This window comes from Pagrus major, chromosome 24 (genome assembly GCF_040436345.1).
Source record: "Pagrus major chromosome 24, Pma_NU_1.0".
NCBI classification, from domain to species: Eukaryota; Metazoa; Chordata; class Actinopteri; order Spariformes; family Sparidae; genus Pagrus; species Pagrus major.
In genome coordinates this window covers 2,919,095-2,933,780 of record NC_133238.1, presented here as the reverse complement: position 1 = coordinate 2,933,780, position 14,686 = coordinate 2,919,095, and the positions used below count along the sequence as shown (strand labels likewise).

Here is a 14,686-nt window from a genome sequence, read left to right as displayed (position 1 = left end):
ATTATAAACTGAAATACAGTTCTAATATTAGCATCAAAATATACATGAAATTTAAAAAAAAAAAAAAATTCATTATGCAGAAAGTCCAATTTCAGAATAATGTACACTGGATTATAATCATTGGTACACAATGTATCACTTTGTTTCAGCTGGTTAAAGTGGGGTCAATTTCACTATATGCTGCTGTGTAGCTTTATCTGTATGTCTATTATCTGAGTCTGTACAGTAGTGACTGAATGCATTCAATAAAAAAAATAAATGGAGATGAGCGTTATGTGTTCTGTTGCTTTACAATGTACAAGGCACCTCAACATAAATACAAGGATTTCGGTAAGTGCATTTAGTCAGCGACACGTCCCTGCTTGCACCATGTCCATGTCTGTGGAATAGCTACAACTGCACTTTGCACAAACTGAATTTGTCTGATGGACTTCAATAATGCAAATAAGATTCATTTTTATTACCAAGTACTAAACATTACATTTAACACATTGACAATAAATGTAGGTTTTTTTGAACAAATATTTATTTATTGGTGATCTAGAATTGGAATGACATTCTCAAGTTTTGACTTTTGTTCAGGGTCAGAATTGTTTTCTTTATAAACTTTAAATAAAAGTGATGATTAAAAAAACATAAAACAAATTATCCACAATATGCTGCTCTGTGAAGACCTATGTGAAGATCACATCCCACAAAACCTGGTTTCTCCATGTAACTTCTCAATTGACATTTTTAACGTTGTCAGGCCTTAGACAAACTATTTTTCCTTCAAACAAAAACATTGTGATAAACTACAACAAGCTGAACATATGAAAAGAAAATAACTCAGGTTAATTCTGTGCGGCTGCGCGGCTCAAATATTCTCCTTAATCCCAGTCGTCATCATCAGCTGCAGCCTGAGCAGCCGGCTGGCTCTGCGCACCGTTTTCTTGGAAAGATCCTCCCTGTGGACCATGAGGACACAATGGGGACACAGTGAAGACAGGTAGCTAGACTCAAATCACAGTTTCCAGCGAGGGGGGGCACAAGCCACTATAAAAGTCAGAAAAGTCAAGCCAGTTACCTTCCTGGTGTCTGTAGAGGCAAAGGTCTTCCTGGAGGGGTTGAAGCCTGAGCTACCCGGGCCGCTTAATGCAGACTCCTCCAACCATGAGGGCACTTCCTGCTGGGCCTGCCAATCCCAGTCAACATAGGCAAACAATGAAGGCCAATACTGACTGTGCATTCAATTCAGTCCTTCTTGTGACAGACAATGCCTACACTTTAAATGACCAAACCAAAGAATGTTTTCTCAGGGGAAATACCTCATGCAGCCGACTGTGTGCATACTGAGCTTTAATAATGTATTTATTGGTAAAAAAAATTCAGAGTGAATCATGATTATAAAGTTGTGATATCAGATGTCTTTCTCGAGCAGAAGGCTATCTTACCTTTGACAAGATTGTTACCAGGGGGCGAGCCAACTGGCCATCAGCTTCTGGGTCATAGAAAGACACCGCCCTTCCAGTGTTACCACAACGGCCGGTTCTCCCAATACGGTGAACATATTCGTCAATGTCTTTGGGGAGGTCAAAGTTCACCACATGCTGTACATCAGGAATATCCAGTCCACGGGCAGCTACAGAGGTTGCCACCATGACTGGACATTTCCCAGAGCGAAAGTCTGCCAGAGCCAGCTCTCGCTCCCGCTGCTCACGGTCACTGTCAGACAAAACAACACGTCACTATCTGCATTGAAATTAATTAAACTATAGAGTTCTGGACACATCACTTACCCATGAATGCTGGTAGTTGGGACCTTCTCTTGGCACAAGTATGTAGCAATAAAATCAGCTTGCCTCTTGGTCTCAACAAACACCATGGTACGCTCCGTTCCTGCAACAAGCACCAGTCATCAAAATTAGGGGTGTAAGGATCTCGATTGTAAGTCGGAAATCGATCTAAATGACGGACCCGACCTTTGAAATCAAAGGTGGAATCGAGGATTTATCTGAAATCACCTGTGTGGAAATATTTTGCGTTCCCTGTGAGTTATGTCAACAACGTTCGCGATGTCGACAAGAAAACCACAGTTTGTAAGCTATGCTTTGCGCATTTAGCATACACATCCACAGGCAACATGACAAATATGGCAGGACGTCTCCGCAGGCATCATAAAGACATAGACTTTAGACTAGATCTCAATCACAACACATAATTGTATCCATATGATTATCAGACCTGCAAAGTCCTGAGAGTGAAAAAGGTGACAAGGTCCGAAACCAAACAAAGGTAGGGGGGTCCGAGGGGTCCGGGGGCACCCCCCCGGGAGAACATTTTTGTGATTTTAATATGTAAATTACGCTTTTTGGAGCGTTTTGACACTAGAATTTCTGTGTGCAAGTAGATACATGGCTCTTGCTAGGCACATAGTATATCCATCCATCCCAATTACAATCCCAGACATATCCCAGATTCCCAGTTTAAGAGAGAGCAAAAAAATAAAAAATAAAATAAAAAAATCACAGGATAAATTAGCCCATCTCCTCTGTCTTGTTAAGGCAGCTCAGTCCAACCGGTAGTGCTGAGCGATTAGGGTTTTTTGAGTTCGGTTTGGTTTTGATTCGGTTTTTGAAAATAATCACGGTTTTCGGTTTCGGTTATTTCATTCATTTTTTACAGTGTCAGGAAATAATGCAATAAGTGCATTATAAACAAGATATATTATTATTATTATTATTAGTTATTATTAAATTACTTGCATAACATCACAGTGTTTCCCACAGGATTTTGTGAGACCATGGTGGGACCTCGGACCCTCTAGGGGGGTCCGGGTGCATGCTCTCCCGGAATAAAACGTTCCTATATTTAAAGTTAATTGCATCAGTCTGGTGCACTTTGAGAGCAAAATTAAGAGGCTAGATCTATGAATAACTTTTGGCTCTTGTAAACAACTATTTTCTGACATTGTTTTGTGTTCACTACTTCTGCTGAAAACAGGACGAGCTGAAATGATTAATCGATTAGTCAACTGACAGAAAATCAATCAGCAACTATTTTGAGAACCAAATAAGGAAAAATGCCAAAATGTATTTGTTGTAGCTTCTCAAATCGGATGATTTTAAGCTTTTTTGTGTCATACGTGATAGTAAACTGAATATATTTGGATTTTGGACTGTTGATCAGACAAAATATGATATTTGAAGACATCACCATGTGCTCTAAGAAATTATAACCAACTATTATAACTATTTTCTGACATTGTGTTGTGTTTATTACTTGTTTCTGCTTGTTTCACATCAGGTTTAATGTTTTGTGCCACTGTGTTCAGAGATATCAGCTGAGCTAAGATTTAAAAAAGGACCGTTTCATTTAATTTTACATTTCCTGAACAGAAATGAGTCGTTTGTTTCCGCTGGTTTTGCTCTCAGACATTAAGACTTTCATTTTTAAAGTCCTGCTGTTGTCCTTCGTTGCAAACCGATGCTTGAAAACAGACAATATTGAACGGTGTTGTAGTTTCCTACAGATTGAATGAAATACAGCAGCGCTCAGGACTTGTTGCTCTATCTTTCAGTGATTTCTCTCCTTATCGGTGAAATATGACAAACTGAAGTCGCAGCTCCGGTTAACGTGGACGCCTATAGGGAGTAACGTTAGCGGCTAGTAGCTAAAGCTAAGCTAACGCTAACCGTGTTTAATGAGCATGCAGCTGCAGCGGTTCCGGTGTTGACAGAGTGAAAACACGCCTGAATCATTATACACTAACTCACCTGCAGACGAACCCAACAAATCCGCAGCATCACGCTTGCTAGTGATACTTTGCTGAATCAACGTCGCAAAATACGTTATGTTATTGTGAGCAGCATAAAAATATTTTCGGTTCGTTATGAGACTATGGCGGGCCGCCATTGTCTCGGTAATTAATGGGAAACACTGAGACGGGTGCTTCTGTGTTGTTTTTTTTCCTGTAGGTGTCGGGCTGTCGCCGTTGAGTTATGGGCATTATGTCAGTTGGCGGGTTTCCAAACTTTTCATGGTTGAAGGTTGAAGTCGTCAGAGCTGAAATCAAGATTCCGATTGGCCCAGAGAGAATTCCAAAAAAGTACAAAATACGTATTGTCCCCCCCCCTTTTTGAAAAACTCCCCGGTTCTGCACGATTCACGTAAATGACCCAACTGACCAAAAAAACAGCGATTGTAGCAGAAAGGTGACTTGTTTGCGGGTATGGATTATAAACAGTCAGCGGATACATGTTTAGATTTACAGGAGGAAACACGTTGAAGAAAAATACAGATGCCAACGTCATGATGTGTACTGTCATGCCTAATCACGTTCCAGTGCCGGCGAGCTGTATGAATTGACACCCGGTGCTGCTTGGTTCAATGTAAACAAAACAAAACAAAAGCCGGAGAAAAGGGGAGCCTTTGCTGTGGAGATAATGCGGCGTCTCTATGTGAAAAGGGCTAGAGTGTGAGTGAGGGATAGAGAGGTACCTGTAGTTTTGAGGAGGTCAAGGAGCTGCTCCCTCTTGGAGAACTTGGTGACTTGGACAAATGTCTGCTCCACATCATTGCAGGCTGCGCCCACCACACCCACAGCCAGGAACAAATAGTCGGTCTTGAGAAAGTCAGCCCCCATCCTGTAAAAAGATGCTTCCATATTTATACATGCCAAGCTCCCCTGTGGCACAGTTGTGCTCATCAACATTAGGTAGATTAAGCAGCAGACCTTTGGATGTCATCAGGGTAAGTAGCGCTGAACATCAGAGTCTGACGGTTCTCTTTGGATGGCATTCCCGGGGAACCCACCAAGCGGCGCATGGCAGGCTCAAAACCCATATCCAACATCCGGTCAGCCTCATCCAGCACCAAGTACCGCAGCTTACTCAGCCCAACCTAGAGCACACCATATAGTCACATATTTAAGCCTTTAACTGTTTAACTTTGATGTAAAAATCAAGTGACTGATAATAAGACGTACCTTTCCTCTTCCAATCACATCCATCAGTCTCCCTGGAGTTCCACAAAGCACATTGCATCCCCTACAGAGTTCTCTGATTTGATATCCAGTGCTGACTCCACCATACACTACTACTGGACGCACACATGTCCTACAACAGTTAGAGGAATAAAAAATGAGAGGCCAGGAGAAATCTGTGTAATTTCATACATGGCATCTGTACTATGTATTGTGTATTTAACTTCTTGCAGGGTAGTTAATGGGTTAAATGACTCTTTGTCAATGTCTCAGTTTAAACATACCCATAGGCGAACTTCCTGGCCTCCAGGTAAATCTGGTTGATGAGCTCTCTGGTAGGGGCAACAATGATGGCTTCAGGCTCCTGCAGCTCACTGAAGGAACTGGCTGCCACACCGTCTGCCATCAGCTGCTGCAGAATAGGGAGCAGGAATGCAGCCTGGAGGGAGGAAGGTACAGTTAATCTCTGTCCACAAGCAAACTTACAGGTCACTTGTTGATTCTCTCTCATCTCACCGTTTTACCAGATCCAGTCTGGGCACAGGCCATGAGATCTCTGCCAGCTGAGATGATTGGGATGCCATGCTTCTGCACAGGGGTTGGCTTCACATATCCAGACTTGCTGACAGTTTTTCTCAGGGACTCGCACAATCCTGCCTCATCAAAAGTCTAAAGGAAAAGAGTTGAACTGCAGACTCAGCAGGCCATCCATCACTTATAAATCAGCTAAAATATACACCAACTTCAAAGGACCATTAACATTTGTTGCCATAAAATGGTTTGAGTTGCACCCTAGCCATGTTATTTACATGAGGGCATTAACTCAGTCTACAGATCTTATTGTTGGAAACATCCCAGTGAGGTGAGCTTGTCAGGCAACACTTAAAAGTTTGACAATCCACCATCCATCCCCAATAATTTTGAAAATAATAAGTTTATTCAATCAATTAGAGTTCAGTCGTATTCTGCTGAGGATGGTGACAGTGTGTTGAGTTTTGTGACTTTATGCTTCTTTAAATCTGCTGCCATTACATTTCTTTCAATTGACATTTCACTGTCCACACAAGCCACAGTAGTCTGCTGTAATGCGAGAACTAGAACTTGGAGGCATTTTTATCTACGTTTGTATCATTACTCAATTGATTATCAAGTGTGTATGTAAAAGGCCCATCCATCACCGCTTACCCAAGCCTCTAATTGCTTGCTTTGTCACATGAACCACCTGCTACAAACAAAGTGACCAGAAACAGTTTTTTCATCTAATTTATTTATTCACTTAATTCATGACTTCTTACCATGATGGCCTGCGGTGGATTGGTTCCACTGACATCCACGAGGATGTCATCATACTTGTCAAAGTTGATTCCTGTCTCATAGTGGGCAAAAATGGAGTCTTCATCTTCAGGGAGGGTTGGGGGAACATACGTGACCACTGGTCCTGCAGGAAGGAACAGAAATTGTTTGTGTTGCAAGAATGAAAGCAGTTTCATTACATTGCAGTACTGCTAATTTTATTTACATTCAACAGTTCAGTAACTTACTTTCATTCTCGCCTGCATCCTTATTTTCTTTATCTTCCCCTGTATCAGACACAAATGTCAAACACATTTGTGAAATGTTTCAAATCCCAACTGAATGACTAAAATCATTAATTAAGAAAAAGAAACAAAAAACAGGAGCTATATACACTAACGTTGAGTAAAGACCTCCTCATCTTTTCCACGATAGCCTGCAATGACACACTCCACATTAACACACATGAAATAATGAGTCTTGCGAAAATGTTAAATGAATGCTACTTTACCTCCACCAAAGCCTCCTCTACCACCCTCGCTACCACCTAAAACATGATCAAACATTAATGATTTGCTCTTCACATTCCAAATTAAAAGGAATAGTTCACACTAGATTGAAATTTAGTCATTATCGACTCACCCTCACCCCACAAAAACTTTGTAATATTCCCTCCATACTGCCGTCCGCTGCAATCCAAGTGTCCTGAAGTGGCGACATCCAGAGTTTACTCAAAACGTCATTTAGTACATTTTTCTAGCCTAAACAGTCACTATAGTATAGTGACTGTTGACACTATAGTATAGTGACTATAGTATAGTGACTGTTTAGGCTAGAAAAATGTACTAAATGACATCGTTTCGAGTAAACGCTGGATGTCGCCACTATTACAAAGTTTTTGTGTAGCTTTATGGACCTTTTCGTCTCGGACACCATTTACGGCCGTTATATGGATTTTTGCTGCAGGAGGGTACCCCTGCGGGTCTCCAGCTGCACTTTGAGGAATAAGAAACTACACCGGACTTCTCATCCGCAAGAGGGTGAGTGGATAATGACTGAATTTCGTTCTAGAGTGAACTATTCCTTTAAGACTGGACTTCTTAAACAGCAATACATTTATTTGCATTTTGTACACATCGAGCAAAAAGCTGTTCTGCTTCACTGCAATAGGATTAATTCAAGAAATACCGGATCTGAAACCTCCTCCTCTGCCTCCTCGACTTCCTCCCCTTGACCCTGTTCACAGAGATGGGCACAAATACATCAAGTAGTGTCTTGTTACAACAAACAAACTTGTAATAATTTGCTTTTGGCCCATGGCTCTCCAACAAGCTCCTCAAACGTATCAAAATAAAATATAGCATTCTGGTGTGAGAAAATGTATTTCATTAAAATAAAAGTAATTTCAAAGTGAATTGCATACAAATTGATATGCTTTAGCCATTTAGTAGTCTCAAAATGGTTCTGACCTGCACCACTCTACATGAAAAAAGATGAGCTTTACTAATTTGGCTCCATTTAGAAAATACCGTTTTGGAATACAAAGATTCATATAAAGTAGAAAAAGCATTTCCTTGTGGAAAATTACAACTTCAGGTGAATTACAGTCAAACTAGATCCAAAATGTGCTTTTCTATTAAGGAGTGTGCAAGAGTAAAAAAATAAACACCTACCATTTTCACGTGCTTCATCGCCATCTCCTGTAGGTTCAAGGTAGTTCACGTAAAGTCAATGTGTGTAGGTCAGATACACTCAGAATAGTCCTGATTCCAGCTCTCAAAACCTAACATGTTAAAATCTTACCAGTGAATTCACTGCGAAATCCTCTGCCACGACCTGGTAACACACACACGAGATTTCATCCCATCAGTTGTGAGCATTCAATTTATTACAAATCTACCTCCTGATCCCAATTTAAATGCAAATATATTTTATTCTCTTTAGATTGTTCAAAGTGTTTAATAGGTAACTGCATAATGATAACTACTCATGTATTCAGCCCACCCGTCTCATCCAGGAGGCTTTTGGTTTGAAAAGTTTCACAAGTCAACCTTCTGACCTACAAGGGACTAGAGTTTGATATTCAAAATAGGTTTTATGGGGAGTATTCCTTCATGTCTGAAACCTTTTAAGTAGAGAGACCACAAGTTCATTATTTTAAGTTTTATGCTTATTCAACAGGTGTTTGACGAATTGGTCGTACTGTCAACCTAGTTATTGGCTTAAATACCAATATTAGAATGACAACCTACTTTTCTTACCTTTTAGCAACTAATAATTTGTTCATCCTTTGTTTACAGTTAGACATCAGAATCTGTCTGAATCAATCTGAGGGAATTTGATTGGAATTTTTTCATTGCATTCAGCATTTACGCATAAATAAAGATGACATCTAAGAACAATGACAACAAAGTGAACAAATAAAAGTTAATAGACAGGACTGTGGTTAAGACATTTGATACAAATCTGTATTTGTCTGTAAAATTTACTACCGACAAGCTTTTGTTTCACTTTAAATAAAATATTGGTCAGATAGCCTACACTGTGTACCATCACACCTCATACACTGACAGTGAAATCAGACGTGAAACAATATGTTTTCTATGCATGTGGATGGGTGAGTAATTCAGTCCATGTCTCACCTCTGCCTCCTCTACCTCTGAAACCTCCTCGTTCTCCACCTGTATTGCTCCAGTTATCTGCATCTATAAAACAAAAAATGGAGGGTCAGTGGCACCAGGACAGAGACACTGCTAAATGACACCATTTAAGGAAATACTGCAAGTTCTTACCATTTCCTTTCTCGTCAGCATCTACAAAACAAACAGCAGAGGAATCATGTTAGATTCCCTCCACAATGCCCATGAAGATCAACTTCTTCCTAACTATGCATTAGTTTAAACTCCTACTTAGGGGTCTCATTTCAACTCCAAACTACATCAGGTGAGTGTTGCCACGATACTAGAATTTATAACTGCCATACTATACCTTGAGAAATATCGATATTCGATACAAATTTGACACAACATTGAGGGCATAAAACTTTTGACATACTTTAAAAGATAATTATAACAAGGCTTTAGTACTGTGTGTTAAGAACAACAGCATCCAAGACATTTTGGGAGGAGCGGGGATATGTGGGCAATGCTGTGGTGTGTGTGTCAACTCACTCAAACACTGGCTGGAATCAGCAGTTATTCAAGTGCTCTTTAGACAGTAAACTGTCATATCACAAGTTATCACAAGGTGGAAAAAGTGACATCATCCAACTGAAAGCTATTTTTTCAAACAACATTCAGTCATTGATAAATGTTGAGTCACTCAACTATGAATCACTTCATTACTTGTATAATATGAGATCAATGAGAACCTGAGGAAAATGAGCCTTTAAATCCTCGTCCTCTGCCTCTTCCACCACGACCTGGAGAGAAACAGAAAAACATTCTAAATCAATGTCCTCTAGCTACAGATAGTCATTAGTCATTCGTCATTCTTTCCACACTTACCACGTCCGAATTCACCACCGTCAGTATTCCAGGAGTGCCCTTGTGCACCTGAAAACAAGGTGTTCATTTCCAACAGTGCTTCATCTTAACACAGAGTTACCCAATCATTCTAATTGCCTTATACCCACTCTGAAACAGGTGGTTTCAACAGGACATGCTAAAGGGCACGATAATCAATTTCACACATTAAACATGGACAGAAAAGCTTTAAAATGTAGGTGCATAATGTACATGCACAGCATTATACATACCATTACTTGAGCTAGCAGTTCCCTGTAAAGACGATAAATTGAAAACAGGTGTGACTGTGTGGCTCCATGACAGGAACGAGAAATTAGCAAATGACTCGGCTTTGTTGGGCTTTGACGACACTAGCTTACCTCTTCTTCCCACTCGTCCATTTTGTTCCACCTGGGGGAAAAAAAAGAAAAACCGATAGTCAACATTCTAATGTGAACAATTGCTTGCTACCTCATACTGTATGATGGGACCGTTGGTTACATGAACCTTACTGCAGAAGTTGCTCAAGTAATTAAATAATGTACACTTATTTGAAAAATTGTACAAGGCACACTTTTTGTTTTTGTTCACAAATAATAAATTGAACCTTTCAAGGGACTTTTGACCAGCCTTTAACACCTGCGTTAATTATGACACGTGAACCACCGTCCACGTGCGTATGGCTGCTTAGCTAGTTAAGTAAGCTAATGGTAGCTACAAGGTCAAATTTAAGAAGGGGCGAAGTAAGTCGGACACCGTCAAATCTGTAATTAATATAGGCGCCCGGTTGTTAGTCAGTGCTTAAATTACCAATGAAAGGTATTCGACCCTTACAACAAACTTTATCAAGTACAAAGCATTCCTTTGCTATCCAAGTGAGTCAAATTACTTTATGCTACGTTTAGCTAATGTTCAGCCAGGCAGACTCCACATAGGGAATGAACTTGATTGCTCACAGTTGCTTCGGTATGGCCACATTATTTCACTAGCAACTCAAATAAAACTCGATATTTAACGTTATTAAGTTCGAGCATAGTGCTCGGAAAGACAACATAACCTAGCTTAAGAAGGTGACGGCCACCGGCGAAAACTGACCCGTGTTGCATAAGCACGCTTTCATGCTAGCCAAAATTAACTTTTCGTAACAGTTGAATATAAGGCGCAACAGATAAAAACGTCTGCTCTATCAAAATGATTTTTGTTGGTGGCATTGATAACATGACTAGCATAATGATACTGTGGACTATTAACTTACTTCGCTGGTAGAATTCAGCGGTTAACTCCGTCGTCGTTCAGCTATGCCTTGTCAAGTCACTCAAGAGCCGTGTGCACTCTGCACTCTGCACACGGAGCAGCTCGCTAGGGTTGCCAGTTCCGCTGATTTCCCGCCAGCTGGACTTCTTTTGAAAATACAACTAAAGGTGAATTGAGATAAATTTAAATTCAGATGATGGAGGAAGGGCGCTCGCTTTTTCCTATTGCCTTGTCTGGCTCAAAGATTTCAAGGTCCAGTATTTCAATTTAAAGAACTACCTTGGAAAAATGACAGAAAAACAGCAACAGTACCAAACAACATGATATACCAACCCCAAGATTCAAATTTCAAGCAAACTCAACCAACCACTCACCCTTCAACTTATAGGCAGCCTTAATGTTCAGTTAATTCAGATTCTTTACCACAGTAATTTAACTGTAAAACTCAAGTGTATCAATTAGAAGGACAAGTGAAGAACAGAGGGCCAGGTAGGCCAAATTAACACATTTGACCAGACAGGTCAAATGTTTATTCAGCAACACAGACAAGCTGCTGACATTATCATTACATCCTTTAAGTGCATATTTAGTTGTTTCAAGGCTTAAGTAAAACATCACATCCTTAAGCCTTGCACATTGAGATGGGAAGATTTCCAAAGCAAGAAGCACTCTACAACGTCCCAAAAAGTGTTAAAGGCAATAATGTCCTTTTCTTTTGTGCCATTTAAGATGGATTTGACTGGAAATCCAAAAATCACCAAAGGAGTGCATAGCTGTTCCATTCTGTGATACAGCACTTACAAGTACCATGGCCTGGATGACTGAGAACCTTCATCAACATAGTTGTTCCATGACCTTTCTACAACTTAAGTGAGAATATTAAAAACATTACACCAGAACCACCAGAAAAAAAGACCAGAACATGTGTAATAAGTCTATGCTACTTGTGGATAACCATAACATTTGCATCTTGAGTCAAGAGGATATTGTAGCTAACCTACTTTTACTAAAGTGCAGACTATGGACAGCTTCGAACTGAAAAATGTTCCCTGAAGGCTGTCTAACGGTTATATAAACCCTTTAGAGAACCTTTAGGAAATGTTCGTTAGAGGTTCTTTCAAGGTTTCTAAAGACCCTCAGATCACGTTCTCTGAATGTTGTCTGAAGGTTACATTTTTTGTTTTCACCATCCAGACCATCATGTTAAGCTTGTCTAATACATGTAAAACACACAATCACTAGTGCACGATGACTTGTTGTTGTGTATAGCTAAAGACCTGACAGTGAGCAGGTCCACTCCACTCTGCTTTTTTGCCTGTCTCTGCATCTCTACACCCAAACACTTCACTTGTGTGTGGCTTCTTTTTTCTTCGTTTTCTTAACAAACCAAAACCAACCTGTTCAACCACATTGGTAACATGTATGTTTGGTACATGTGTTTTTGTGACTGATTTAGCTTTTGTTTCAATTTAGTTGAAGTGAGTCTTCACTTCAACTGTAGGTAGGTGTAGGTAGGATGTAGATCTCTCATGGGCTGGGAGTGCACTGGATTGTGCAGGAGACTACACAAGAACTTGAGATCAGTGAAGCTAAAAGATACACTGCTGCTGAAACTGTGATCCATTAATTCATCACATCCAGACCTGACTACTGCAACTGCATTATTGATGGTACATCATCGTCTTAAATCACGATCGAGAACTCTGCTGCTTGAGTGCTGACCCACTCTCACTCCCATAACCAGAACTTCCACGGGCTCCCTGCTCCACAACAGATCCAAGTCAGTCCCTCTCCTACCTCACAAAGCCCTCCATAACTAGACTCCTTCCTAACTCATGAAACTGCTCCTCCACAACACTCCTTCTGGCAGCCTCTGCTCCTCTGATGCCAATCTGCTGTCACCACCACTCAGGAATAAGCACCAGACCTGAGGCAGCAGCCCTTCCATAGCTACCCCCTCTAAACTCACCTTTTCAGTACTGATTTTGATCTCTGATGATGTTGTTTTTCACATGTTTTTAATGAAACTATGTAAAGTATCTTTGAGTGTCATGAAAAGCACTATATAAATAAAATAAAGGGGGAATTCAGGTAATGTGCCACTTTTTTGGTAGATGCTCTAGTAGACTTACAGAAAACTGTTTCTATAAACCATTTTAGACCTTATTTACATTTTTAAAGTTAGAATTAAATGGGAATATTCATCTTTTTAAAAGGCTGCACGCCTTCAAACATAGCATTGAATACACAAGCGTCCGAGTTTCCCAGTTATACTGAATTTATGCAATTCCAGGACATTTTAATGACTCAGTATGCAGAATTACTAAAATACACCATATAGAATTGGGTGGAAATAATACATTTACACTGCATGGAAGAAATTGCATGGTTTTTGCCAAAAAAAACTGCATGGGATTATTATCATAAAGTTGGTGTACCAATAAAGGGGAGAGTTGTGATTTCTAGAGGTGAGAGGTCAAGGGAACGCCTTGAAAATGGGCATGCCAGTTTTCCCTCACCATAATTTTGCTTCACTCTGGAGCATTATTTATCCCTCTTCCCGACAGACTAGCATGATATAGATGCCTGAGGTTTTGTGGTTTCACATTATACCACTACCTTCAGCTTAGCTTAAAAAATGAGTGGACATCAGCTTCTTCAAGACAGTACTGTCGGCTAAAATTGCGAGTGATCCTGTGGGTCTCTTAGAGTCTATAACCCCAAGACTTTGAGCTTTAGACTACAGTGTTGGGTGCAAGCTGATTATCTTAGAGCATGAATGAAGAATAAAATGGTGTCACACTTTACCTGAACAGTGCTGTGACACATTACATGGCATGTCATTTGGAACAGTGACATAAAATGTCTTTTTATTTCATAAAAACAAAGATTATTTGACACATTTTTTGTCTTTCACCCAGTGGTTAAATGGCTTCATTATGATCCAGTAGTAAATGCTGTAACCTAATTTCAATTCCATTGACAGCCTTATACTTGAGAAATGGAATGTTATATGCCACTGAACATAACATGTTTTTTCATTGTACAGACTTCCTGTAAAAACAGACCAGGACCATTCTGATGATGTCAGATTGATCCAAACAATTGTTTAGTGGTTTTTTTTTTTTTTTTTTTAAAAAAACCAACAGTTCCTTTTTTTTAATTAAAGGTGCACTATGTAGTTTTTGGAAAGAAATTGTAATCAGACGAGAAAGATCTTTGACTGATTTTTTTCTGCCTAAACAAACTCTCTTTGTTTTCATGACTGAATAAACAAACTGACCTCAAAGACAACACAATTTATACTGTTTTACTTTGTTTATATGTGGCGGACCCTGCCACCTTTCTAGCTTCAAACAGTGTTCTGGGGGCTGAACAGCGGCGACAGTTTGCCCTGTGTTTCCAGTGTCATGTTGAGTAACAAATATGCTATTGGATGTTTATTTTGTTCTTCAGATCACTTTCACTAATCTCTATCATTATAAAATAGCCTAAACCTAATTTTAACCTTCAGTCCAACACCACTTAGGAAGGCTGCAGTAGGCTTTGGAAGATACATTTCTGCCTAGTTAGTTATTAGAGAGATCCAGAGTGTGCTCATAGAAGAAGAGCTCATGGACAGGTCTGTTGTCGGTGTGTGTGTGTGTGTGTGTGTGTGTGTGTGTGTGAG

At 39.9% G+C, this 14,686-nt stretch overlaps 1 protein-coding gene across 1 annotated transcript; it reads right to left on the bottom strand.

Moving 5' to 3' along the window:
• Window positions 1-431: 431 nt before the first annotated feature.
• Window positions 432-10,386, bottom strand: ddx4 (DEAD (Asp-Glu-Ala-Asp) box polypeptide 4). The gene is made up of 23 exons (XM_073462379.1): window positions 10,370-10,386; window positions 10,143-10,173; window positions 10,014-10,035; window positions 9,763-9,810; window positions 9,627-9,677; window positions 9,049-9,069; window positions 8,899-8,961; window positions 8,060-8,092; window positions 7,930-7,956; window positions 7,445-7,492; window positions 6,768-6,803; window positions 6,657-6,692; window positions 6,505-6,543; window positions 6,259-6,401; window positions 5,480-5,632; window positions 5,248-5,402; window positions 4,967-5,096; window positions 4,715-4,881; window positions 4,480-4,625; window positions 1,779-1,878; window positions 1,434-1,704; window positions 1,067-1,174; window positions 432-947 (listed from the first exon to the last, which is right to left on the bottom strand). Exons 2-23 carry the CDS (start codon window positions 10,161-10,163, stop codon window positions 870-872), a joined length of 1,896 nt encoding a protein of 631 aa, XP_073318480.1. The 5' UTR covers window positions 10,164-10,173; window positions 10,370-10,386; the 3' UTR covers window positions 432-869.
• Window positions 10,387-14,686: the final 4,300 nt, after the last annotated feature.

Excerpts from the sequence above, each read along its gene's own strand:
- ddx4 (XM_073462379.1), bottom strand. The coding sequence starts at position 10,163 with ATGGACGAGTGGGAAGAAGAG. Across the intron at positions 9,678-9,762 it reads CGGTGGTGAATTCGGACGTG|GTCGTGGTGGAAGAGGCAGA; the intron begins GTAAGTGTGGAA and ends GTTTCTCTCCAG. Across the intron at positions 9,070-9,626 it reads TAAAGGCTCATTTTCCTCAG|ATGCTGACGAGAAAGGAAAT; the intron begins GTTCTCATTGAT and ends TTTGTTTTGTAG.